At 46.0% G+C, this 25,607-nt stretch overlaps 1 protein-coding gene across 1 annotated transcript; it reads left to right on the forward strand.

Annotated features, from left to right (window-relative positions):
• The first annotated feature begins 706 nt into the window (after positions 1–706).
• On the forward strand, positions 707–24,036 carry LOC124028031 (YY1-associated factor 2-like). Its single transcript, XM_046340196.1, has 3 exons — positions 707–841; positions 1,230–1,355; positions 23,877–24,036. Exons 1-3 carry the CDS (start codon positions 816–818, stop codon positions 24,034–24,036), a joined length of 312 nt encoding a protein of 103 aa, XP_046196152.1. The 5' UTR covers positions 707–815.
• Positions 24,037–25,607: the final 1,571 nt, after the last annotated feature.

Below are 25,607 nucleotides of genomic sequence, written 5' to 3' on the forward strand. Positions count from 1 at the left end.
AATACCACGTGTTCCCTATCAGAGAGCAAGAGCTCCATGTGACGGAGTGTCCTGACAGGAAGCCAGGCGGTACAGGCTGCAACTCTCAGCCCTGGCACATTCTGATTTATACCTGCAAGGCCACGTCAAGAGCTCCCTTTTAAAGCAATGAGATGGGATGGGAGGAGAGCCACTGAAATTACGTTATAAAGATTTATGGTTTACAAATGTTTGGCAACTAAATACAAGGTGAAATACATAATTCCCTTTTCAGTTCTGTCATTCATTTTTCTAACCCCAGTTATTAACTATGTATATAATCTGTAGCCTCTCCATCACATTAGGAAACATGAATAGGGCTTAACATTCAACTATGCAATAATGTTAATGTCATTTGCACTATGTCTGTCTATTGCGTTAAATGTCAGATCATCAAATCTAAAGGATGGAATCTCATTTTCTCCACCGCCGCAATAATGATTGGAAATACACCCGTCGACGACATTGAACAATCTCACGAAGTTTATGATAAAATGTCAAATGACACCTCATTAGACCCTAATCATGCATAATTACTGTGACATTAGCGTATGTGTTACAAAGACGAGTGTTATTACAAATGTATTCATTCGAATCAGGAATGTCTGTTCCTGTCTGCGCTATATCCTCAGGAAATGGCTTCAAATGTGATTGGACAAACCGCGTCATGTGACCATCCTCCAACTGGAGTTTCCACGACAGCTGGGAGCCGTGCGATACCTCCTCGCGTATTGCTTTCTTATAGAATACGTAGGGACTGTCCTTATTTCAACATCCGCAAACAAACTTTTGGCGGCATGGGAGACAAGAAGAGTCCAACCAGGTAATGTCTGACTCATTCATTGCGTTAATGACATTGATGCTTGGAAGTGGACACCATGACACATAATTGAAACAATCCTCTGTGTGTGTGTGTGTGTGTGTCTCTCTCTCTCTCTCTCTCTGTGTGTGTGTGTGTGTGTGTGTGTGTGTGTGTGTGTGTGTGTGTGGGTGGTAGCCGCGGTGTAGCAACCATGGCGGACTGTCTGTTTTATTGCAGTGTCAAATCATAGCGCGAGCTCGTAAAACAGAACAATTTCGGAACACTGAATGGATCATCTTCCCAGATGTTTGACAACGCGAGCATATAGCCTACACATGATGCACACGCAGCACCCTGAACTGGGGATGTGAAACTGATGTGCTTTATGTCCTTTTTGTTTTGTTCGAAGGCCGAAGCGTCAACCAAAGCCTTCGGCGGAAGAGGGAAATTGGGACTGTAGCGTTTGCACATACAAGAACACCGCGGAGGCTTTCAAGTGCATGATGTGCGATGTAAGGAAAGGGACGTCAACACGGTACGTGGATACGATTCATTTTGCTCGATGATAAATGCTATTATGTTCGTGCAAATGGATAGTCTACACGCGTATTTGTAAGTATTGTTGTATCAGGTTGTGTCCATTAATTTTAGTTTATGAAATGATGCATGTAAACATGAGAAATCTGGATGTATTTTATGCTGCACAGTGTGTGCAGTGTGCGATTGTCTAGTAACCTCATTTGTATTGTGTTCCATGGAACAGCATGGATGCTGATTATGAAATGGAGTGCATCTAAGAACACGGGGAGTATCCTTAAAAAACATGGTAATCACTATAATCTATTGTAGTTAGAAAAACAACCTCTATTTGTACGCATGGTCAAGCACAATGCAAAAACATGTTTTAAATTAATTTGGCCTAGTTGATACTAACTCTATGTAGGCCAATTCCGAGGACAATCAGCAATAATAAGTGTACGTCTTTATCTACAATAGAGAGGTGAAGTGACATGAGCAGCTATTATGCAATCATTATAGAGTAGTTACCAGGTCTCTCCTGAAAGAGATGCTATCTCAATGAGACTACCTGAATAAATAAAGATGAAATAAATACAGATCATGTCACAGTAGGTCCCCTGAAACTAGGCTACCCTTGCCTTGAAACTAATCATGAGAAATGCTCTGTAATCACGTGTCATCGTTGTTTGAAGAAGGATGTGCAGCCAGGTCCGATGTGTTAATTGAAAAAAGGTTACAGGTAGTTCTAGTTTCACTCTGATTCATAGATTCCTTTGAAAACTTGAACTGCAACTTTCCTTCCAGACTCGAATGGCATAGCATGGTGGTGTCCCAAATGGCACCCTATTCCCTATGTAGTGCACTACTTTATCTCACTTATCTCCTTCACTAGCTTTAAGCACCAGCTGTCAGAGCAGCTCACAGATCACTGCACCTGTACATAGCCCATCTATAAATAGCCCAAACAACTACCTCTTCCCCTACTGTATTTATTTATTTTTCTCTTTTGCACCCCAGTATTTCTACTTTGCACACTCATCTACTGTCAAATCTACCATTCCAGTGTTTTACTTGCTATATTGTATTTACTTTGCCACCATGGCCTTTTTTTGCCTTTACCTCCCTTATCTCAACTCATTTGCTCACATTGTATATAGACTTGTTTCTACTGTATTATTGACTGTATGTTTGTTTTACTCCATGTGTAACTCTGTGTTGTTGTTTGTATCGAACTGCTTTGCTTTATCTTGACCAGGTCGCAGTTGTAAATGAGAACTTGTTCTCAACTTGCCTACCTGGTTAAATAAAGGTGAAATAAAAAATGTAAAAAAGTATGTTCACAGCCATGGGGATTGGAATAACAAGGATGGAACATCTCAGGTTTTGTGTCTGTTATGTTATAATGATGAAACCCATGAGAGTGTAATGTGTGGGTGTCCCAAATGGCACCCTATTCCATGTAGTGCACTACATTTTCAGAGATTTTTGTAGTTCGTTCCAGTCATTGGCAGCAGAGAACTGGAAGGAGAGACGGCCAAAGGAGGAAATGGCTTTGGGGGTGACAAGTGAGATATACCTGCTGGTGTAACGGATGTTAAACGGCTAGCTTAGTTAGCGGTGCGCGCTAAATAGCGGTTCAATCGGTTACGTCACCTGCTCTGAGACTTTGAAGTAGTGTTTCCCCTTGCTCTGCAAGGGCTGCGGCTTTTGTGGAGCGATGGGTAACGATGCTTCGAGGGTGACTGTTGTTGATGTGTGCAGAGGGTCCCTGGTTCGCGCCCGGGTATGTGCGAGGGGACATTTTAAAGTTATACTGTTACACTGGAACGTGTGCTACGGGTGGGTGCAGCTATGGTGACCAGCAAGCAGAGATAAGGCAGGACTTTACCTAGCAGAGAGTTGTAGATGACCTGGAGCCAGTGGGTTTAGCAACGAGTATGAAGCGAGGGCCAGCCAACGAGAGCATATAGGTCGCAGTGGTGGGTAATATATGGGGCTTTGGTGACATAACGGATGGCACTGTGATAGACTGCATCCAATTTGTTGAGTAGGGTGTTGGAGGCTATTTTGTAAATGACATTGCCAAAGTCTTAGATAAGAGACGTAGATGGTCATGAACAGAAGCTAGTTGATATGCTTACATCCTGTCTGGGGTTAAAATGACCTTAACACCTCATCTGAGTGGAGGGAGAGAGAGAACATTAGTCTTCTAGAGCAGCACACACACACACTGCACACACACACACTGCAGACACACACAAACTGCAGACAACACACACACACACACACACACACACACACACACACACACACACACACACACACACACACACACACACACACACACACACACACACACACACACACACACACACACACACACACACACACACACACACACACACACACACACACACACACACACACACACACTGCAGACACTCACACACTGGGGTGGCAGGTAGCTTAGTGGTTAGAGTGTTGGACAAGTAACCGAAAGATTGCAAGATCGAATCCCCGAGCTGACATGGTAAAAGTCTGTTCTTCTGCCCCTGAACATGCAGTTAACCCACTGTTCCTAGGCTGTCATTGAATATGAGAATGTATTCTTAACTGACTAGCATTGTTAAATAAAGGTAAAAAAAGAAAAAGACACGCTTTGATAAGGCTGGTGGTGTTGATGAACTCAGGGGAAAAGGGAAGGGGGAATGGAGGGCAGGAGGCAGGTTGGTATTTAATCATCACGGCTCTTGTCATCCATCTTATGTCATGGTGGGTAAGGATCTTCAGGTCCAGGGGACATCATCCATCTTATGTCATGGTGGTAGAGGATCTAGTGGTCCAGGGGACATCATCCATCTTATGTCATGGTGGTAGAGGATCTAGTGGTCCAGGGGACATCATCCATCTTATGTCATGGTGGTAGAGGATCTAGTGGTCCAGGGGACATCATCCATCTTATGTCATGGTGGTAGAGGATCTAGTCCAGGGGATCATCCATCTTATGTCATGGTGGTAGAGGATCTAGTCCAGGGACATCATCCATCTTATGTCATGGTGGTAGAGGATCTAGTACAGGGGACATCATCCATCTTATGTCATGGTGGTAGAGGATCTAGTCAGGGGACATCATCCATCTTATGTCATGGTGGTACATCATCCATCTTATGTCATGGTGGTAGAGGATCTAGTCCAGGGGACATCATCCATCTTATGTCATGGTGGTAGAGGATCTAGTGGTCCAGGGGACATCATCCATCTTATGTCATGGTGGTAGAGGATCTAGTCCAGGGGACATCATCCATCTTATGTCATGGTGGTAGAGGATCTAGTGGTCCAGGGGACATCATCCATCTTATGTCATGGTGGTAGAGGATCTAGTGGTCCAGGGGACATCATCCAGTCATGGTGGTAGAGGATCTAGTCAGGGGACATCATCCATCTTATGTCATGGTGGTAGAGGATCTAGTGGTCCAGGGGACATCATCCATCTTATGTCATGGTGGTAGAGGATCTAGTGGTCCAGGGGACATCATCCATCTTATGTCATGGTGGTAGAGGATCTAGTGGTCCAGGGGACATCATCCATCTTATGTCATGGTGGTAGAGGATCTAGTGGTCCAGGGGACATCATCCATCTTATGTCATGGTGGTAGAGGATCTAGTGGTCCAGGGGACATCATCCATCTTATGTCATGGTGGTAGAGGATCTAGTCATGGTGGTAGAGGATCCAGGGGACATCATCCATCTTATGTCATGGATGTACGGATATTACATGTTAGGCCGATACCAATATCCAATATTTTCCTTGCCCCCCCAAAATGATACTGATAACCAATATTGAAAATGAATGCAGATTTAAGCATTTTTAAGCATTCTAGTACAGTTAAATAGTTAACACACACACACATGGACACAGTGGTCTAAGGCACTGCATCTCAGTGCAAGAGGTGTCACTACAATCCCTGGTTCGAATCCAGGCAGTATCACATCCGGCCGTGATTGGGAGTCCCATAGGACCCAGCGTCGTCCGGGTTTGGCCATCATTATAAATAAAAACATTCTTAACTGACTTGCCTAGTTAAATAAAGGTCACACACACACTGACCAAAAAGTTATTTTTTTGGCATTTATGTATGTCCCCATTACTAGTAAAACATAATCAAACCTATTTCTTTCACTTACTTGCTGTGCTGTTTTGTTGTTCATTGGTTCAGTCTCAACCAGGATTTCATCATACATGTCAAGCAGTGAAGGTTCAGCTCTGTCTGTCCGTGACCTCTCTTCCTCGGAGCGCACTGTCACTGTGTCTGTCTGTCCGTGACCTCTCTTCCTCGGAGCGCACTGTCACTGGAAGCCAGTGTCACTGTCTGTCCCGTGAACTCTCTACCTCTGAACTTCCTGTGTCGTTCTGTGCCTCTCTTCCTCGGTTTAATGCACTGTCACTGTGTCTGTCTGTCCGTGACCTCTCTTCCTCGGTGCGCACTGTCACTGTGTCCGTTTCCATCTTGTCCAGCTGTGTCTAACATTTTCCGTAAACCCTGTTTTTCTGTTCTGCATCAAAGTAGCGGTCCTTGTACCTAGCATCAGCATGGTGGCGACACAGGGAAGAGGCTCAGAGAGAATGCCACAGAATCGCTTGTTCACAGCTTTGAGTACTTTTGTAAGTTTAACCCCCCGGTCTGTGTCTGCTGTTTTGTTGAGCAGGCGTTTCAATGCCATGACAGAGGGTTTCACGTCTGCTGCAGACGCAGTTGATGAGCTTATTTCTCCAGTCAGTTGTTCGAATGGAGCTGTGTTCATGTTTCAAACATCTTCTCAAATGCCATTGAAATGGCAGCAGCGGTATGAAAACCAGCACATTCTTGAGCAATACGCCTTTGCCCAGTACGAAATCCTCGTCGATCCACTGTGCTGTCACAGTCAGAATGCTCATGGGGCTGACATCGCTGGTGCAAATGTCAGTCGTGAAGCTAATAGCAGTGAAGCCCATAACAAGTATCTCATAGATGTGCATTTCAACCACACTGTGTAACTCCGGTAGGGCAACATCTGAAAAATAGCGCCTACTGATAGTGTGTACCAGGGCTCAAGCTGCTGGACCAGTTGGCGAAAGCCAACATCATCCACGACAGAGAACAGTTGATTATCAAGGACAATGACTTCCATTATCTTGACATTCATGGATTTCACCTTTGAGTTGTCTCTCTGAATTCTTTTTTCACTCTTTCAAATGACTGCTGGACTTGAACTTGTTTAGTTGTTGGAAGTGTGGACTTAGTATTGTTCTGCGTTTGTTCTGTGTAGCTCTGTATTTATCGTGCCGTCATTAAGCAATCTCCCTACTCTTATATAGGTATGCACGTCATCTACCTACGTTATATAGGTATGCACGTCATCTACCTACGTTATATAGGTATGCACGTCATCTACCGTTAAATATGCGTCTCTACCTACGATATAGGTATGCACGTCATCTACCTACGTTATATAGGTATGCGTCATCTACCTACGTTATAAGGTATGCACGTCATCTCATCTGGACGTTATATAGGTATGCACGTCGTCATCTACCTACGTTATATAGGTATGCACGTCATCTACCTACGTTATATAGGTATGCACGTCATCTACCTACGTTATATAGGTATGCACGTCATCTATCTACCGTCATCTCCTACGTTATATAGGTATGCACGTCATCTCCTATTATATAGGTATGCTCATCTACCTACGTTATATAGGTATGCACGTCATCTACCTCGTTAAATGTAGAGTATGAGGTCATCTACCTACGTTATATAGGTATGCACGTCATCTACCTACGTTATATCCATTATGCACGTCATCTACCTACGTTATATAGGTATGCACGTCATCTACCTACGTTATATAGGTATGCACGTCATCTATCTTATATAGGTATGGGTCACTGTACGTTATATAGGTATGCACGTCATCTACCTACGTTATATAGGTATGCACGTCATCTACCTACGTTATACCTATGTAGGATGGATATAGGTATGCACGTCATCTACCTACGTTATATAGGTATGCACGTCATCTACCTACGTTATATAGGTATGCACGTCATCTACCTACGTTATATAGGTATGCACGTCATCTACCTACGTTATATAGGTATGCACGTCATCTACGTTATATAGGTATGCACGTCATCTACCTACGTTATATAGGTATGCACGTCATCTACCTACGTTATATAGGTATGCACGTCATCTACCTACGTTATATAGGTATGCACGTCAGCTTTAACATCAATTTTGCACATCAGCGTTAAACTAGACATCAGGGCCGATGTTGGCATTTTTAGCTAATATCGTCTGATTCCGATATGCTCACCGATATATTGTGCATCCCTAATCTTATGTCATGGTGGGTAAGGTTGTCCAGGGGACATCTGCCAAAGCCTAGCTGACTGTGAATGTACAGTACCAGTCAAATGTTTGGATACACTTAAATATTGAAGGGTTTTTCTTTATTTTTACTATTTTCTATATTGTAGAATAATAGTGAAGACATCAAATCTATGAAATAACACATATGGAATCATGTAGTAACCAAACAAGTGTTAAACAATCAACATATATTTTAGATTCTTCAAAGTACCTTTTGTCTTGATGACCGCTCTGCACACTATTGGCATTCTATAAACCAGCTTCATGAGGTAGTCACCCTTTGTCTTGATGACCACTCTGCACACTATTGGCATTCTATAAACCAGCTTCATGAGGTAGTCACCCTTTGTCTTGATGACCGCTCTGCACACTATTGGCATTCTATAAACCAGCTTCATGAGGTAGTCACCCTTTGTCTTGATGACCGCTCTGCACACTATTGGCATTCTATAAACCAGCTTCATGAGGTAGTCACCCTTTGTCTTGATGACCGCTCTGCACACTATTGGCATTCTATAAACCAGCTTCATGAGGTAGTCACCCTTTGTCTTGATGACCGCTCTGCACACTATTGGCATTCTATAAACCAGCTTCATGAGGTAGTCACCCTTTGTCTTGATGACCGCTCTGCACACTATTGGCATTCTATAAACCAGCTTCATGAGGTAGTCACCCTTTGTCTTGATGACCGCTCTGCACACTATTGGCATTCTATAAACCAGCTTCATGAGGTAGTCACCCTTTGTCTTGATGACCGCTCTGCACACTATTGGCATTCTATAAACCAGCTTCATGAGGTAGTCACCCTTTGTCTTGATGACCGCTCTGCACACTATTGGCATTCTATAAACCAGCTTCATGAGGTAGTCACCCTTTGTCTTGATGACCGCTCTGCACACTATTGGCATTCTATAAACCAGCTTCATGAGGTAGTCACCCTTTGTCTTGATGACAGCTCTGCACACTATTGGCATTCTATAAACCAGCTTCATGAGGTAGTCACCCTTTGCCTTGATGACCGCTCTGCACACTATTGGCATTCTCTCAACCAGCTTCATGAGGTAGTCACCTGGAATGCATTTCAATTAACAGGTGTGCCTTTGTTAAAATTACATTTGTTGTCATTTTTTCCTTCTTAATGTGTTTGAGACAATTAGTTGTGTTATGACAAGGTAGGGGTGGTATACAGAAGATAGCCCTATTTGGTAAAATGGCAAGAACAGCTCAAATAAGCAAAGAGAAACGAGAGTCCATCGTTATTTTAAGACATGAAGGTCAGTCAATCCGGAACAGTTCAAGGACTTTCAAAGTTTCTTCAAGTGCAGTCGCAAAAACGATCAAGCGCTATGATGAAACTGGCTCTCATGAGGACCACCACAGGAAAGGAAGACCCAGAGGTACCTCTGCTGCAGAGGATAAGTTCATTAGAGTGACCAGCCTCAGATATTGCAGCCCAAATAAATGCTTCACAGTTTTCAAGTAACAGACACATCTCAACATCAACTGTTCAGAGGAGACTGCATGAATCAGTCCTTCATGGTCAAATTGCTGCAAAGAAACCACCACTAAAAGACACCAATAAGAAGAAGAAACTGGCTTGGGCCAAGAAACACGACCGAAGGACATTATACTGGTGGAAATCTGTCATTTTGGTCTGATGAGTCCAAATTTTAAGATTTTTGGTTCCAACCACTGTGTCTCAATGAGACGCAGAATAGGTGAATGGATGATCTCCACATGTGTGGTTCCCACCGTGAAGCATGGAGGAGGAGGTGTGATGGTGTGGGGGTTCTTTGCTGGTGACACTGTCTGATTTATTTAGAATTCAAGGCACACTAAACCAGCATGGCTACTACAGTATTCTGCAGCAATATGCCATCCCATCAGTGGGACTATCATTTGTTTTTCAACAGGACAATGACCCAACACACCTCCAGGCTGTGTAAGGGCTATTTGACCAAGGAGAGTGATGAAGTGCTGCATCAGATGACCTGGCTCTCCACAATCACCCAGCCTCTACCCAAATGAGATGGTTTGGGATGAGTACGACCGCAGAGTGAAGGAAAAGCAGCCAACAAGTGCTCGGTATATGTGGGAACTCCTTCAAGACTGTTGGAAAATCATTCCTCATGAAGCTGGTTGAGAGAATGCCAAGAGTGTGCAAAGCTGTTATCAAGGCAAAGGGTGGCTATTTGAAGAATCTCAAATATAAAATATATTTTGATTCGTTTAACAGTTTTTGGGTTGCTACATGATTCCATATGTGTTATTTCATAGTTTCGATGTCTTCACTATTGTTCTACAATATAGAAAATAGTAAAAATAAAGAAAAACACTTCAATGAGTAAGTGTGTCCACATCCCAAATGGTACCCTATTCCCTATATAGTGCACTGCTTTTGACCAGAGCCTGGCACCATGATGTCAGTGTTATTGATTCACAGTCAGGAAATGGCTGCCACCCTGGTGTTGTCCCTGAGTGACATCTTGGTTTCATGGACAACAAGAGAAACAAAGCCATGCAAGAATAGCTAGCTCTCTCTCTCTCTCTCTCTCTCTCTGTCTTTCTCTTTCTATGTCTGTGTGTGTGTGTGTGTGTGTGTGTGTGTGTGTGGTTTTATTACCAAAGGTTGAACATTATCCTTCCCTTTCATGCAAAACCAATTATCCTGGTTTAAAGAGCAGTTTTCAAATGAGCCAGCTAACAGTGTGGAGGCAGACCCAATTGTCTCCATTACCTCTGTGACTGGAATGTTGTGTGTACACGGGTCTGTGCACGTGTGTCTGTGTGTATGTCATTTGTGTGTGTGTGTTTGCGTGCCTAAGTGTGCGCCTGTGTGTGTCTGCGCCCGTGTGTGTGTGTGCGCCCCTGTGTGTCTAGTCTCTGAATTGAGACTGCTACAGCAGCTGCCAGACACCCAGAGCGAGGCTCATTAGTATGCTAGGGCTTAATCAGTGTGATGTCATCAGTGGAACAGAGATTTTCATCAGGACAACAGTCTTAAAGCAGCCAGGGGGTCACCACCATTACAAACAACTCAACCACCGCTGCACACACACAGGAAGATAACAGAGGGAGAGGAGAGAGAGACATCAAATTCCCTCCACACACAGAAGACAAGGGGCTGAGAGAGAGAGAGTCTGAGACCTCTGCTCCAGCAGGGCCAAGCACTTGCCATCTGCCCAGAACAGCAACACAGTTCACGTTTGCCAGCTGATGGTACTTAGCGTCTCTGAACAAAGTGCCGACCGTAATTTGCCAACCGAGTGCGAACCGATTTTACGTGTAGAAACGGACGAAAATGCCGGTACTCAGACACCTTCAAAAAACACTGTGCTGTCAGTGAATGAACGGCAGACAGACGGTAGACCGTCATTCAGTGAGATGTATTCTCAAGAGAGACAGGAAGAGATCTCAGTGCTGTCCTCCCTTCCTCTTCCTTTCCTCTCATCTCTTTCCTCTCTTCCTCTCCTCTCAGAGAGACAGGAAGAGATCTCAGTGGTCCTCCCTTCCTCTTCCTTTCCTCTCATCTCTTTCCTCTCTTCCTCTCCTCTCAGAGAGACAGGAAGAGATCTCAGTGCTGTCCTCCCTTCCTCTTCCTCCTTCCTTTCCCCTCATCTCTTTCCTTTCTCTTCCTCTCCTCTCCTCTCTTTCCTCTCTTCCTCTCCTCTCAGAGAGACAGTCTACTTCAGCAAGGCCAAGCGCTAACCCTCTGCCCTTTACAGCAACAACAACACAGCTCCTACCAGAGGTGATGCTAGCAAGATGGCCAACAAAGGAGGTTGCGGTAGTTAATGAAGGGCCAATAGCAACATGACTCGACCTGCGTCTCCCGCCTGTCCGCACACAGCACACTCCAGGGGGTTGGCTGGCTCTTCCAGGGAGGGAGGAGGGCTCTTCCTGGGAGGGAGGGGGGCTCTTCAAGGGGGGAAAGAGCCAGACAGCTGGTGTACTAAGTCTAATGTAGGACACGGATTATGGAGGATATTAATATGACCTTTCTGTTTCCCTCTGGCTTCATTTAGCTTGAGATATTATATATATATATCTCAAAGATTATTTTAGCTTGAACAATAATGTAGACCTATGTAAGATCATTGCATGGTCACTATCATTTGTAATCCGGTTTTAATATGGAATTAGTTACATAGGTCTAAAGTTACCTGTATCTGTGTCAGGCCTAACTTTACTCCCAGATGAATGAGTTGGTACTGAGCTCATTTGGGATAGAAGAGGGGAGGAGAGAGATGGAGGTAGAAAGAGAGCTGGAGGTAGAAAGAGAGCTGGAGAGAGAGATACGAGGGAGAGAGAGAGACACGAGGGAGAGAGAGAGACACGAGGGAGAGAGAAAGAGACACGAGGGAGAGAGAAAGAGACACGAGGGAGAGAGAAAGAGACACGAGGGAGAGAGAGCGAGACACGAGGGAGAGAGAGAGAGACACGAGGGAGAGAGAGCGAGACACGAGGGAGAGGGAGAGACACGGGAGAGGGGACGAGGGAGAGAGAGAGACGGGAGAGAGACACGGGGAGAGAGAGAGACAGGGGGAGAGGGGACAGGGGAGAGAGAGAGAGAGACAGGGGAGAGAGAGAGAGAGGGAGAGGAGAGAGAGAGAGAGAGAGAGAGACACTGGGAGAGGGGGACAGGGGAGAGAGAGACACGGGGAGAGGGAGAGAGAGACAGGGGAGAGGGGGACAGGGGAGAGAGAGGGACAGGAGGGAGAGAGAGAGAGACAGGGGGAGAGGGGGACAGGGGAGAGAGAGAGAGAGACAGGGGGAGAGGGGGACAGGGGAGAGAGAGAGAGAGACACGGAGGGGAGAGAGAGAGAGAGAGAGACAGGGGAGAGAGAGAGAGACAGAGGGAGAGGGGGACAGGGAGAGAGAGAGAGACAGGGGAGAGAGAGAGACACTGGGAGAGGGGGACAGGGGAGAGAGAGAGACGGTTGGGTTGCGTGCAGCCAACAGTTAGATTAAGATGAATGTTTTACAAAACTGAGGTTTAGCAGAGCTGCTCTCTCTGATGCTGCTTGAGAAGATAGAACCAGCATTGAAAGCACGTTGTCAACGAGGCTGTACTGTCTCCAGGATGGGAGGATGGCAACAGACGCCAGGGAGGAAGAAAGGAGTGTAGAGGGAGATGAGAGGGAGGAAGGACAGAGGGAAGAGAGAAGAAGCGAGGGAGGGAGGAGGGGTAACCAAAACGAACATGACAAAAGAGCAGTTGAATTGGCCCGGCAGTAAACACTCCGCCACGCGTTACTGCCGGGCCATTAAAAGAGCTTGTGACGTGCAGTTGAATTGGCCCGGCAGTAAACACTCCGCCAACTGATTAAAAGAGCTTGAATGCAGTTGAATTGGCACGGCAGTAAACACTCCGCCAGCGTTACTGCCGGGCCATTAAAAGAGCTTGTGACGTGCAGTTGAATTGGCCCGGCAGTAAACACTCCGCCACGCGTTACTGCTTAAAAGAGCTTGACGTGCAGTTGAATTGGCCCGGCAGTAAACACTCCGCCAGCGTTACTGCCGGGCCATTAAAAGAGCTTGTGACGTGCAGTTGAATTGGCCCGGCAGTAAACACTCCGCCACGCGTTACTGCCGGGCCATTAAAAGAGCTTGTGACGTGCAGTTGAATTGGCCCGGCAGTAAACACTCCGCCACGCGTTACTGCCGGGCCATTAAAAGAGCTTGTGACGTGCAGTTGAATTGGCCCGGCAGACTCCGCCACGCGTTACTGCCGGGCCATTAAAAGAGCTTGTGACGTGCAGTTGAATTGGCCCGGCAGTAAACACTCCGACGCGTTACTGCCGGGCCATTAAAAGAGCTTGTGACGTGCAGTTGAATTGGCCCGGCAGTAAACACTCCGCCACGCGTTACTGCCGGGCCATTAAAAGAGCTTGTGACGTGCAGTTGAATTGGCCCGGCAGTAAACACTCCGCCACGCGTTACTGCCGGGCCATTAAAAGAGCTTGTGACGTGCAGTTGAATTGGCCCGGCAGTAAACACTCCGCCACGCGTTACTGCCGGGCCATTAAAAGAGCTTGTGACGTGCAGTTGAATTGGCCCGGCAGTAAACACTCCGCCACGCGTTACTGCCGGGCCATTAAAAGAGCTTGTGACGTGCAGTTGAATTGGCCCGGCAGTAAACACTCCGCCACGCCTTACTGCCGGGCCATTAAAAGAGCTTGTGACGTGCAGTTGAAACACGGCAGTAAACACTCCGCCACGCGTTACTGCCGGGCCATTAAAAGAGCTTGTGACGTGCAGTTGAATTGGCCCGGCAGTAAACACTCCGCCACGCGTTACTGCCGGGCCATTAAAAGAGCTTGTGACGTGCAGTTGAATTGGCCCGGCAGTAAACACTCCGCCACGCGTTACTGCCGGGCCATTAAAAGAGCTTGTGACGTGCAGTTGAATTGGCACGGCAGTAAACACTCCGCCACGCGTTACTGAATTAAAAGAGCTTGTGACGTGCAGTTGAAACGGCAGTAAACACTCCGCCACGCGTTACTGCCGGGCCATTAAAAGAGCTTGTGACGTGCAGTTGAATTGGCCCGGCAGTAAACACTCCGCCACGCGTTACTGCCGGGCCATTAAAAGAGCTTGTGACGTGCAGTTGAATTGGCCCGGCAGTAAACACTCCGCCACGCGTTACTGCCGGGCCATTAAAAGAGCTTGTGACGTCAGTTGAATTGGCGCACTCCGCCACGCGTTACTGCCGGGCCATTAAAAGAGCTTGTGACGTGCAGTTGAATTGGCCCGGCAGTAAACACTCCGCCACGCGTTACTGCCGGGCCATTAAAAGAGCTTGTGACGTGCAGTTGAATGGCACGGCAGTAAACACTCCGCCACGCGTTACTGCCGGGCCATTAAAAGAGCTTGTGACGTGCAGTTGAATTGGCACGGCATTCCGCCACGCGTTACTGCCGGGCCATTAAAAGAGCTTGTGACGTGCAGTTGAATTGGCACGGCAGTAAACACTCCGCCACGCGTTACTGCCGGGCCATTAAAAGAGCTTGTGACGTGCAGTTGAATTGGCACGGCAGTAAACACTCCGCCACGCGTTACTGCCGGGCCATTAAAAGAGCTTGTGACGTGCAGTTGAATTGGCACGGCAGTAAACAGCCACGCGTTACTGGGGCCATTAAAAGAGCTTGTGACGTGCAGTTGAATTGGCACGGCAGTAAACACTTTACTGCCGGGCCATTAAAGAGCTGCGTTTCCCGGCACACTCCGCTTACTGGGGCCATTAAAAGAGCTACGTGCATTGAGAGGAAACACTCCGCCATTAAAACACTGCTTCAATGAACTCCGGCGTTATTTAAAAGAGCTGTCAGTTGAATTGGCAGTAAACACTCTTACATGATTAAAAGAGCTTGTGACGTGCAGTTGAACTTGGCCCTGTTAGAAACACTCCGCCACGCGTTACTGTCATTAAAATTAGCGTGCAGTTGAATTGGCCGGCTAAACACTCCGCAGTCTGCCGGGCCATTAACTGGGTGTTGAAGACACTCCGCCAGCTTGTTAAAACAGCTTTGACCTTCCAACCCACCAGCTGTCCACTTGAATGAGTTCTCTGCCACTTTCAGCCCAAGGGGCCGGGAACACTCATCATTCTACTGCCGGGCCATTAAAAGAGCTTGTGAGGCATACGTGCAGTATTGAGTGCCTCCGCCAGCCACTGCCGGGCCATTAAAAGAGCCCACGTGCAGTTGAATTGGCACAAGTTCTCCGCCACGACGTTACTGCCGGGCCATTTACTGAGTAAACACTCTTCACCTGAGGTTACTGCCTCGTATGAGCAGTTGAATGATGGGGGAAACACTCCGCCACGCGTTACTGCCGGGCCATTAAAGACACGCCATTAGCCACATTATGAGATTAATACAGGAACGCAAATTACAGTGAATCCCACTCACGTTCAGGTATTTTACACCATTGGAGAGGAGACACCAATTTATTCACTGCTTTCACTCTGGCTTCTAGTCATTAGAAAACAATAAAACACTCTTCATGAAGGGTGATTTAACTGCTGCTAGACAACTGTTAGAAACACACAAACATTAGCAGCACACAAGACACCTTCCAACCCACACACAATGAGTTCACACCCACACACACACTGGACACACACACACATATTTACACACACACACAGCTTGAATGATGGGGGACACACAGTGAACACACTCCATGTAGGCTTTTGCAGGACCTCTCTGGAGAAAAGGTCTGTTGTACTGAAAATACAGTTGTCATGTGGATACTGTTTACCCATGCCTATTTCAGACTTTCAGCAGTGAATGTTATATTATGTAAATTGTACAGTACACTGCGTGGGCATCTGCCTTCACCAATCATGGGGCATACTTACAAATATTCTTCACACAGTCATGTAAGCCATCTTTTTATCCCTACACCTACACCATACTAAACTGTACAGTACGCTGTGATGCAACATGGAATAGAATGCAAATGTGCGTGTGTGTATATAACTGTATATAACTGTATATACTGTAACTATAAAGTGAGAAAATGACTCTATAGGACTCCCAGAGGAGGCGGGGTCTAGGGCGTAGTGGGCCAAATGCTGTGGAGGTGCCATAAACTATAGGAAGCAGAGAGCAATCTCTTACACACACACACACACACACACACACACACACACACACACACACACACACACACACACACACACACACACACACACACACACACACACACACACACACACACACACACACACACACACACACACACACACACACACACACACACACACAGCTCCAATGGAGAGCAGCATAGCAGTAGCAAGTCCTGGCAGGGAGAGACATTAATCATGTCACTGCATCCCAGGAGGAGGAGTCACACACACACACACACACACACACACACACACACACACACACACACACACACACACACACACACACACACACACACACACACACACACACACACACACACACACACACACACACACACACACACACACACACACACACACACACACACACACACACACACACACACACACACACACACCGACCTGCTGAAAGGGAGATGTGACAGAACACTGAGCTTGTAGGTTGACTGATCTGTGGGAGGACAGAGGACTCTGCTCTGATTAACACTGTATTATTCAGCTTACACTGGGCTGATCCCAGATCTGTATGTGCCAACTCCTCTCGCTGTCTATGGCATGACAATGATAGTCAGGTGGCCAAAGCTCCAACAGATCTGGGGCTAATCTTTCATTAGTCTTCAATTGAATGACTTGCACTATGTTGTCTAAGGGGAGCTGGTGTTTTTGTGTGGACTGTGTTAAAGAAAGAGCAAAAACAACATCAGATGATCTCAGGTTGACCCCATGAGACGTACTGCAGCAGGACAACACTTTGAGAGCTGACCGTTTCAGCCAGCTGTGGTCTAACAGCAGCCCTGAGACGTACTGCAGCAGGACAACACTTTGAGAGCTGACCGTTTCAGCCAGCTGTGGTCTAACAGCAGCCCTGAGACGTACTGCAGCAGGACAACACTTTGAGAGCTGACCGTTTCAGCCAGCTGTGGTCTAACAGCAGCCCTGAGACGTACTGCAGCAGGACAACACTTTGAGAGCTGACCGTTTCAGCCAGCTGTGGCCTAACAGCAGCCCTGAGACATACTGCAGCAGGACAACACTTTGAGCAGCTGACCGTTTCAGCCAGCTGTGGTCTAACAGCAGCCCTGAGACATACTGCAGCAGGACAACACTTTGAGAGCTGACCGTTTCAGCCAGCTGTGGCCTAACAGCAGCCCTGAGACATACTGCAGCAGGACAACACTTTGAGAGCTGACCGTTTCAGCCAGCTGTGGTCTAACAGCAGCCCTGAGACATACTGCAGCAGGACAACACTTTGAGAGCTGACCGTTTCAGCCAGCTGTGGCCTAACAGCAGCCCTCAGCCAGCTGTGGTCTAACAGCAGCCCTGAGACATACTGCAGCAGGACAACACTTTGAGAGCTGACCGTTTCAGCCAGCTGTGGTCTAACAGCAGCCCTGAGACATACTGCAGCAGGACAACACTTTGAGAGCTGACCGTTTCAGCCAGCTGTGGTCTAACAGCAGCCCTGAGACATACTGCAGCAGGACAACACTTTGAGAGCTGACCGTTTCAGCCAGCTGTGGCCTAACAGCAGCCCTGTGAGACACCAGTGTTATGCCTGGGTCAATGAGTCATCAGGACCCACGGTGTTGATGAAGGCAGGTCCTGGTGTCTCTCTGTTTTAACATGACTGTATAACACAACACCCTCATTAGAGAGGCTGACAGACAGGGGGAGGGAAGAGTGGGAAGAACAGGATGTGCAGTCATCCAGAGAGAGAGAGCGAGAGCCTTGCTATTGAGAAAGACTGCCGTAGGCAGACCTGGCGCTCAAGAGAAGACAGGCTATGTGCTCACTGCCCACAAAAGTAGGTGGAAACTGAGATGCACTTCCTAACCTCCTGCCCAATGTATGACCATATCAGAGACACATATTTCCCTCAGATTACACAGATCCACAAAGAATTTTAAAATAGCTCACATATCTATTGGGTGAAATACCCTACCAGAGAGAGAGAGAGACTTAGGGTACTTCTGTTCATTAGTCATTTCAATGAAATACATACCAATTGATTGGTGAATAATGTAAAGTGTCAGGGCAGTGTAGAGACTAGAGACGGCGATGTAGGATCTAAAGGCACCTCGTCATTATTTATCTTTGCTGGCTGAAAGGAAATCCACTCTGTCTGGCTGCTGTTTGGTGCATTTATTTAAACCCCTCCTTGATGTCCTAGTGTCATAATGGCAGACTCCATTAGCCATTCTAGAACAGATTCCAGGAGTGGGCTATTGATTGAAAATCACACTCCCACACAGTGGTTCCAACACACAGCATTTACTGTCAGAACATAGGCGAGCACGCCGAGCCAGACACTGAGGAAAATCATCCTATTGGAATCAATGCCTCAGTTACTGTCCCTGTCCCTGTCCCAGCCTGATGTGGCGTGTACATGCTAGGCCAATACGGGACAACACACACACACACACAGGAGACCTATAGCACGTGCTTTCTTAATGACCTTTGGGTTAACTGCTGTGCTCTGTTAACCACTCCACCTCTGTACAACATGACAGCATCAGTCCTGTCAGCAGGCTCCTCTGTCACCTTGCAGCCGCTCCCGTCAACCATCCCAATGTGTTTGGGGAGTCGGGACGGAGATGATTTTCAACACACACAACAACATGAATTATGTTATTACTGAGAGACTGTTCTCCGGCTGATTAAAGTTGTCAGCATTGGTTAGTTCCGTGGTGGGCTGTGCTGTGACTCTCTCTCTTTCTCTCTCTCTCGCTCCCTCTCTCTCTGTGTCTCTGGCAGTATATAGGCCATGTGATACATGTCCATGTTGGCTGGCCTTGATGCAGTTACTGTAAGGGGATATACAGTCTCTGGCAGTATATAGGCCATGTGGACATGTCCATGTTGGCTGGCCTTGATGCAGTTACTGTAAGGGGATATACAGTCTCTGGCAGTATATAGGCCATGTGATACATGTCCATGCTGGCTGGCCTTGATGCAGTTACTGTAAGGGGATATACAGTCTCTGGCAGTATATAGGCCATGTGGACATGTCCATGCTGGCTGGCCTTGATGCAGTTACTGTAAGGGGATATACAGTCTCTGGCAGTATATAGGCCATGTGGACATGTCCATGCTGGCTGGCCTTGATGCAGTTACTGTAAGGGGATATACAGTCTCTGGCAGTATATAGGCCATGTGATACATGTCCATGCTGGCTGGCCTTGATGCAGTTACTGTAAGGGGATATACAGTCTCTGGCAGTATATAGGCCATGTGATACATGTCCATGCTGGCTGGCCTTGATGCAGTTACTGTAAGGGGATATACAGTCTCTGGCAGTATATAGGCCATGTGATACATGTCCATGCTGGCTGGCCTTGATGCAGTTACTGTAAGGGGATATACAGTTGTCATGGCCATTGTCCATGCTGGCTGGCCTTGATGCTGTTACTGTCTTACAGTCCCTGGCAGTATATAGGCCATGTGGACATGTCCATGCTGGCTGGCCTTGATGCAGTTACTGTAAGGGGATATACAGTCTCTGGCAGTATATAGGCCATGTGGTACATGTCCATGTTGGCTGGCCTTGATGCAGTTACTGTAAGGCGATATACAGTCTCTGGCAGTATATAGGCCATTTGATACATGTCCATGCTGGCTGGCCTTGATGCAGTTACTGTAAGGGGATACAGTCTCTGGCAGTCTATAGGCCATGTGGTACATGTCCATGCTGGCTGGCCTTGATGCAGTTACTGTAAGGGGATATACTTCTCTGTGTATATAGGCCATGTGGTACATGTCCATGCTGGCTGGCCTTGATGCAGTTACTGTAAGGGGATATACTGTCTCTGGCAGTATATAGGCCATGTGGTACATGTCCATGCTGGCTGGCCTTGATGCAGTTACTGTAAGGGGATATACAGTCTCTGGCAGTATATAGGCCATGTGATACATGTCCATGCTGGCTGGCCTTGATGCAGTTACTGTGGGGATATACAGTCTCTGCAGTATATAGGCCATGTGGACATGTCCATGCTGGCTGGCCTTGATGCAGTTACTGTAAGGGGATATACAGTCTCTGGCAGTATATAGGCCAGTCTATACTGGCAGTATATAGGCCATGCTGGCTGGCCTTGATGCAGTTTGTAAGGGGATATACAGTCTCTGGCAGTGATATAGGCCATGTGATACATGTCCATGCTGGCTGGCCTTGATGCAGTTACTGTTATACAGTCTCTGGCAGTATATAGGCCATGTGGACATGTCCATGCTGGCTGGCCTTGATGCAGTTACTGTAAGGGGATATACAGTCTCTGGCAGTATATAGGCCATGTGAGACATGTCCATGCTGGCTGGCCTTGATGCAGTTACTGTAAGGGGATATACAGTCTCTGGCAGTATATAGGCCATGTGGACATGTCCATGCTGGCTGGCCTTGATGCAGTTACTGTAAGGGGATATACAGTCTCTGGCAGTATATAGGCCATGTGGACATGTCCATGCTGGCTGGCCTTGATGCAGTTACTGTAAGGGGATATACAGTCTCTGGCAGTATATAGGCCATGTGGACATGTCCATGCTGGCTGGCCTTGATGCAGTTACTGTAAGGGGATATACAGTCTCTGGCAGTATATAGGCCATGTGGACATGTCCATGCTGGCTGGCCTTGATGCAGTTACTGTAAGGGGATATACAGTCTCTGGCAGTATATAGGCCATGTGGACATGTCCATGCTGGCTGGCCTTGATGCAGTTACTGTAAGGGGATATACAGTCTCTGGCAGTATATAGGCCATGTGGACATGTCCATGCTGGCTGGCCTTGATGCAGTTACTGTAAGGGGATATACAGTCTCTGGCAGTATATAGGCCATGTGGACATGTCCATGCTGGCTGGCCTTGATGCAGTTACTGTAAGGGGATATACAGTCTCTGGCAGTATATAGGCCATGTGGACATGTCCATGCTGGCTGGCCTTGATGCAGTTACTGTAAGGGGATATACAGTCTCTGGCAGTATATAGGCCATGTGGACATGTCCATGCTGGCTGGCCTTGATGCAGTTACTGTAAGGGGATATACAGTCTCTGGCAGTATATAGGCCATGTGGACATGTCCATGCTGGCTGGCCTTGATGCAGTTACTGTAAGGGGATATACAGTCTCTGGCAGTATATAGGCCATGTGGACATGTCCATGCTGGCTGGCCTTGATGCAGTTACTGTAAGGGGATATACAGTCTCTGGCAGTATATAGGCCATGTGGACATGTCCATGCTGGCTGGCCTTGATGCAGTTACTGTAAGGGGATATACAGTCTCTGGCAGTATATAGGCCATGTGGACATGTCCATGCTGGCTGGCCTTGATGCAGTTACTGTAAGGGGATATACAGTCTCTGGCAGTATATAGGCCATTTGATACATGTCCATGCTGGCTGGCCTTGATGCAGTTACTGTAAGGGGATTTTCAGAACAACACTTGAATGTAGCTTTTTCAGGCTGTAGCGTAATTGAGGCCATTACGGTCATCTAAACCGTGAATGCATCAATTTGTAAGTCGCTCTGGATAAGAGCGTCTGCTAAATGACTTAAATGTTAAATGTAAACAATGCCTTCCTCTTCCCTTAGCGACTCGGTCCAGCTGTAGTTGTCATGGTTTCTGTGTGTCAGAAAGTCAAGTACTGTTCTGTTTGAGAGTATTCAGAAGTTAAACGGATCCATCACAGATAAGCACACTGATTATTAGCACTGCAGAAAGAAGGAGTATTTTCTAGGCTAAACTGTTTCTCCATCTTACTACAGCGTGATTGGAATTGACTAGAGACAAGCTGATGACAATTACTCTCATGGTGGTGAATTTGGTACAAAATGTGCTGGTGGAGTTTCTGCATGCCTCAAGGGCTCATCTGTCAAATGTCAGCGTGTGTTTAGTTCTAGAGGGAACCACTGAAAGGAAAGATCACTCTGCAGTCAGTACAGAGACTGTATGGTGTAGTAATCTCCCCATGGCAGAACACAACACAACACACACACACACAACACACACACTGACTGTATGGTGTAGTAATCTCCCCATGGCAGAACACAACACACACACACACACACACACACACACACACACACACACACACACACACACACACACACACACACACACACACACACACACACACACACACACACACACACACACACACACACACACACACACACACACACACACACACACACACGGTGTAGTAATCTCCCCATGGCAGAACACAACACACACACACACACACACACACACACACACACACACACACACACACACACACACACACACACACACACACACACACACACACACACACACACACACACACACACACACGGACTGTTTTGGAATTGTTAGTTAGATTACTTGTTGGTTATCACTGCATTGTCGGAACTAGAAGCACAAGCATTTCGCTACACTCGCATTTAACATCTGCTAACCATGTGTATGTGACAAATAAAATTTGATTTGATTTGATTTGATATGGTGTAGTAATCTCCCCATGGCAGAACACAACACAACACACACACACACAACACACACACTGACTGTATGGTGTAGTAATCTCACCATGGCAGAACAACACACACACACACTGACTGTATGGTGTAGTAATCTCCCCATGGCAGAACACCACACACACACACACACACACACACACACACACACACACACACACACACACACACACACACACACACACACACACACACACACACACACACACACACACACACACACACACACACACACACACACTGACTGTATGGTGTAGTAATCTCCCCATGGCAGAACACACCACACACTGACTGTTTGGTGTAGTAATCTCCCCATGGCAGAACACACCACACACTGACTGTATGGTGTAGTAATCTCCCCATAGCAGAACACACCACACACTGACTGTATGGTGTAGTAATCTCCCCATGACAGAACACACCACACACTGACTGTATGGTGTAGTAATCTCCCCATGCAGAACAGCAGATGGGTCTGTCAGCACTGTGGGCTGGGCTGCATTCACACTAGTGATTTGTCCGTCCCTAAAGAAGCAGAGTACAGGACCTGACAGCTCATGTATACAGTGGAATAATTGCATAATGCATGTTTTTGTGAAGCATTTCGACAGAGGAGGAGGACATGGCGTAGCTGCTTCTTCAGGGAGTAGGTTTGACTACACCCACAGATTGCATCCAATGCTGTATGTTCTTTTAAGTATTAAGCTGGGTGGTTAGTGGTCACTGCTTCGGCCTTTTCACTTGTTATGTTGGCCGAGTTCTGTTGTTCCCATAAGTGACGTCATTGTTGATTGCTGTATCCAAGATTCCAGCTTTTTCAAACGTTTATTGTCGACCCTTTACATTAAGGTGTACTTTATAAATGGCTTAGAAACGGCTAATTACTAGATAGTTTGTAAATATAACACATTGGTTTTGCTCGCTAAACGCTTCCCTGTCTCACTAATGGTACGGTGTGCTCCTACAGGAAGCCTCGTCCTGTCTCCCAGCTGGTTGCTCAGCGGGTAGCGCCGCAGTTCGCCTCGCCCACGCTGCTGCCCAAGAAGGACAAGAAGGACAGAACGGACCAGGAGAAGAATGACAAAGAGCCCACAGTGAAGAAGAACAACCACAAGAAGATGAGGTAAACATTCACAGATAAACAACTGTTTATCATGAACCTGTTGCATTTAACCTGTTGTAGTAGTAGTAGTATGGTGTGATTAGTAGTAGTATGGTGTGATTAGTAGTAGTATGGTGTGATTAGTAGTAGTATGGTGTGATTAGTAGTAGTATGGTGTGATTAGTAGTAGTATGGTGTGATTAGTAGGAGTATGGTGTGATTAGTAGTAGTATGGTGTGATTAGTAGTAGTATGGTGTGATTAGTAGTAGTATTAGGTGTGATTAGTAGTAGTAGTAGTATGTGTGATTAGTAGTAGTATGGTGTGATTAGTAGTAGTATGGTGTGATTAGTAGTAGTATGGTGTGATTAGTAGTAGTATGGTGTGATTAGTAGTAGTATGGTGTGATTAGTAGTAGTAGTAGTATGGTGTGATTAGTAGTAGTAGTAGTATGGTGTGATTAGTAGGAGTATGATAGTGTGTAGTAGTAGTAGTATGGTGTGATTAGTAGTAGTAGTATGGTGTGATTAGTAGTAGTATGGTGTGATTAGTAGTAGTATGGTGTGATTAGTAGTAGTATGGTGTGATTAGTAGTAGTATGGTGTGATTAGTAGTAGTATGGTGTGATTAGTAGTAGTATGGTGTGATTAGTAGTAGTAGTAGTATGGTGTGATTAGTAGGAGTATGATAGTGTGTAGTAGTAGTAGTAGTATGGTGTGATTAGTAGGAGTATGATAGTGTGTAGTAGTAGTAGTAGTATGGTGTGATTAGTAGGAGTATGATAGTGTGTAGTAGTAGTAGTAGTATGGTGTGATTAGTAGGAGTATGATAGTGTGTAGTAGTAGTAGTAGTATGGTGTGTGATTAGTAGGAGTATAGTAGATAGTGTGTAGTAGTAGTAGTAGTATGGTGTGATTAGTAGTAGTATGATAGTGTGTTGTAGTAGTAGTAGTATGGTGTGATTAGTAGGAGTATGATAGTAGTAGTAGTAGTAGTAGTGTTAGTAGTAGTATGGTAGTAGTGATTAGTAGGAGTATGATAGTGTGTAGTAGTAGTAGTAGTAGTAGTATGATAGTGTGAGTAGTAGTAGTAGTATGATAGTGTGTAGTAGTAGTAGTATGGTGTGATTAGTAGTAGTATGATAGTGTGTAGTAGTAGTAGTAGTATGATAGTGTGTAGTAGTAGTAGTAGTATGATAGTGTGTAGTAGTAGTAGTAGTATGATAATGTGTAGTAGTAGTAGTATGATTGTGATTAGTAGTAGTAGTAGTATGATAGTGTGTAGTAGTAGTAGTAGTATGATAATGTGTAGTAGTAGTAGTATGATTGTGATTAGTAGTAGTAGTAGTATGATAGTGTGTAGTAGTAGTAGTAGTAGTATGATAATAGTAGTAGTAGTAGTATGATTGTGATGTAGTAGTAGTAGTATGATAGTAGTAGTAGTAGTAGTAGTAGTAGTAGTAGTATGATAGTGTTTAGTAGTAGTAGTAGTATGTATGAGTAGTGTTTAGTAGTAGTATGATAGTATTTAGTAGTAGTAGTATGATAGTGTGTAGTAGTAGTGTGATTAGTAGTAGTAGTAGTATGAGTATGTGTGTA

This window comes from Oncorhynchus gorbuscha, unplaced genomic scaffold (genome assembly GCF_021184085.1).
Source record: "Oncorhynchus gorbuscha isolate QuinsamMale2020 ecotype Even-year unplaced genomic scaffold, OgorEven_v1.0 Un_scaffold_3648, whole genome shotgun sequence".
NCBI classification, from domain to species: domain Eukaryota; kingdom Metazoa; phylum Chordata; class Actinopteri; order Salmoniformes; family Salmonidae; genus Oncorhynchus; species Oncorhynchus gorbuscha.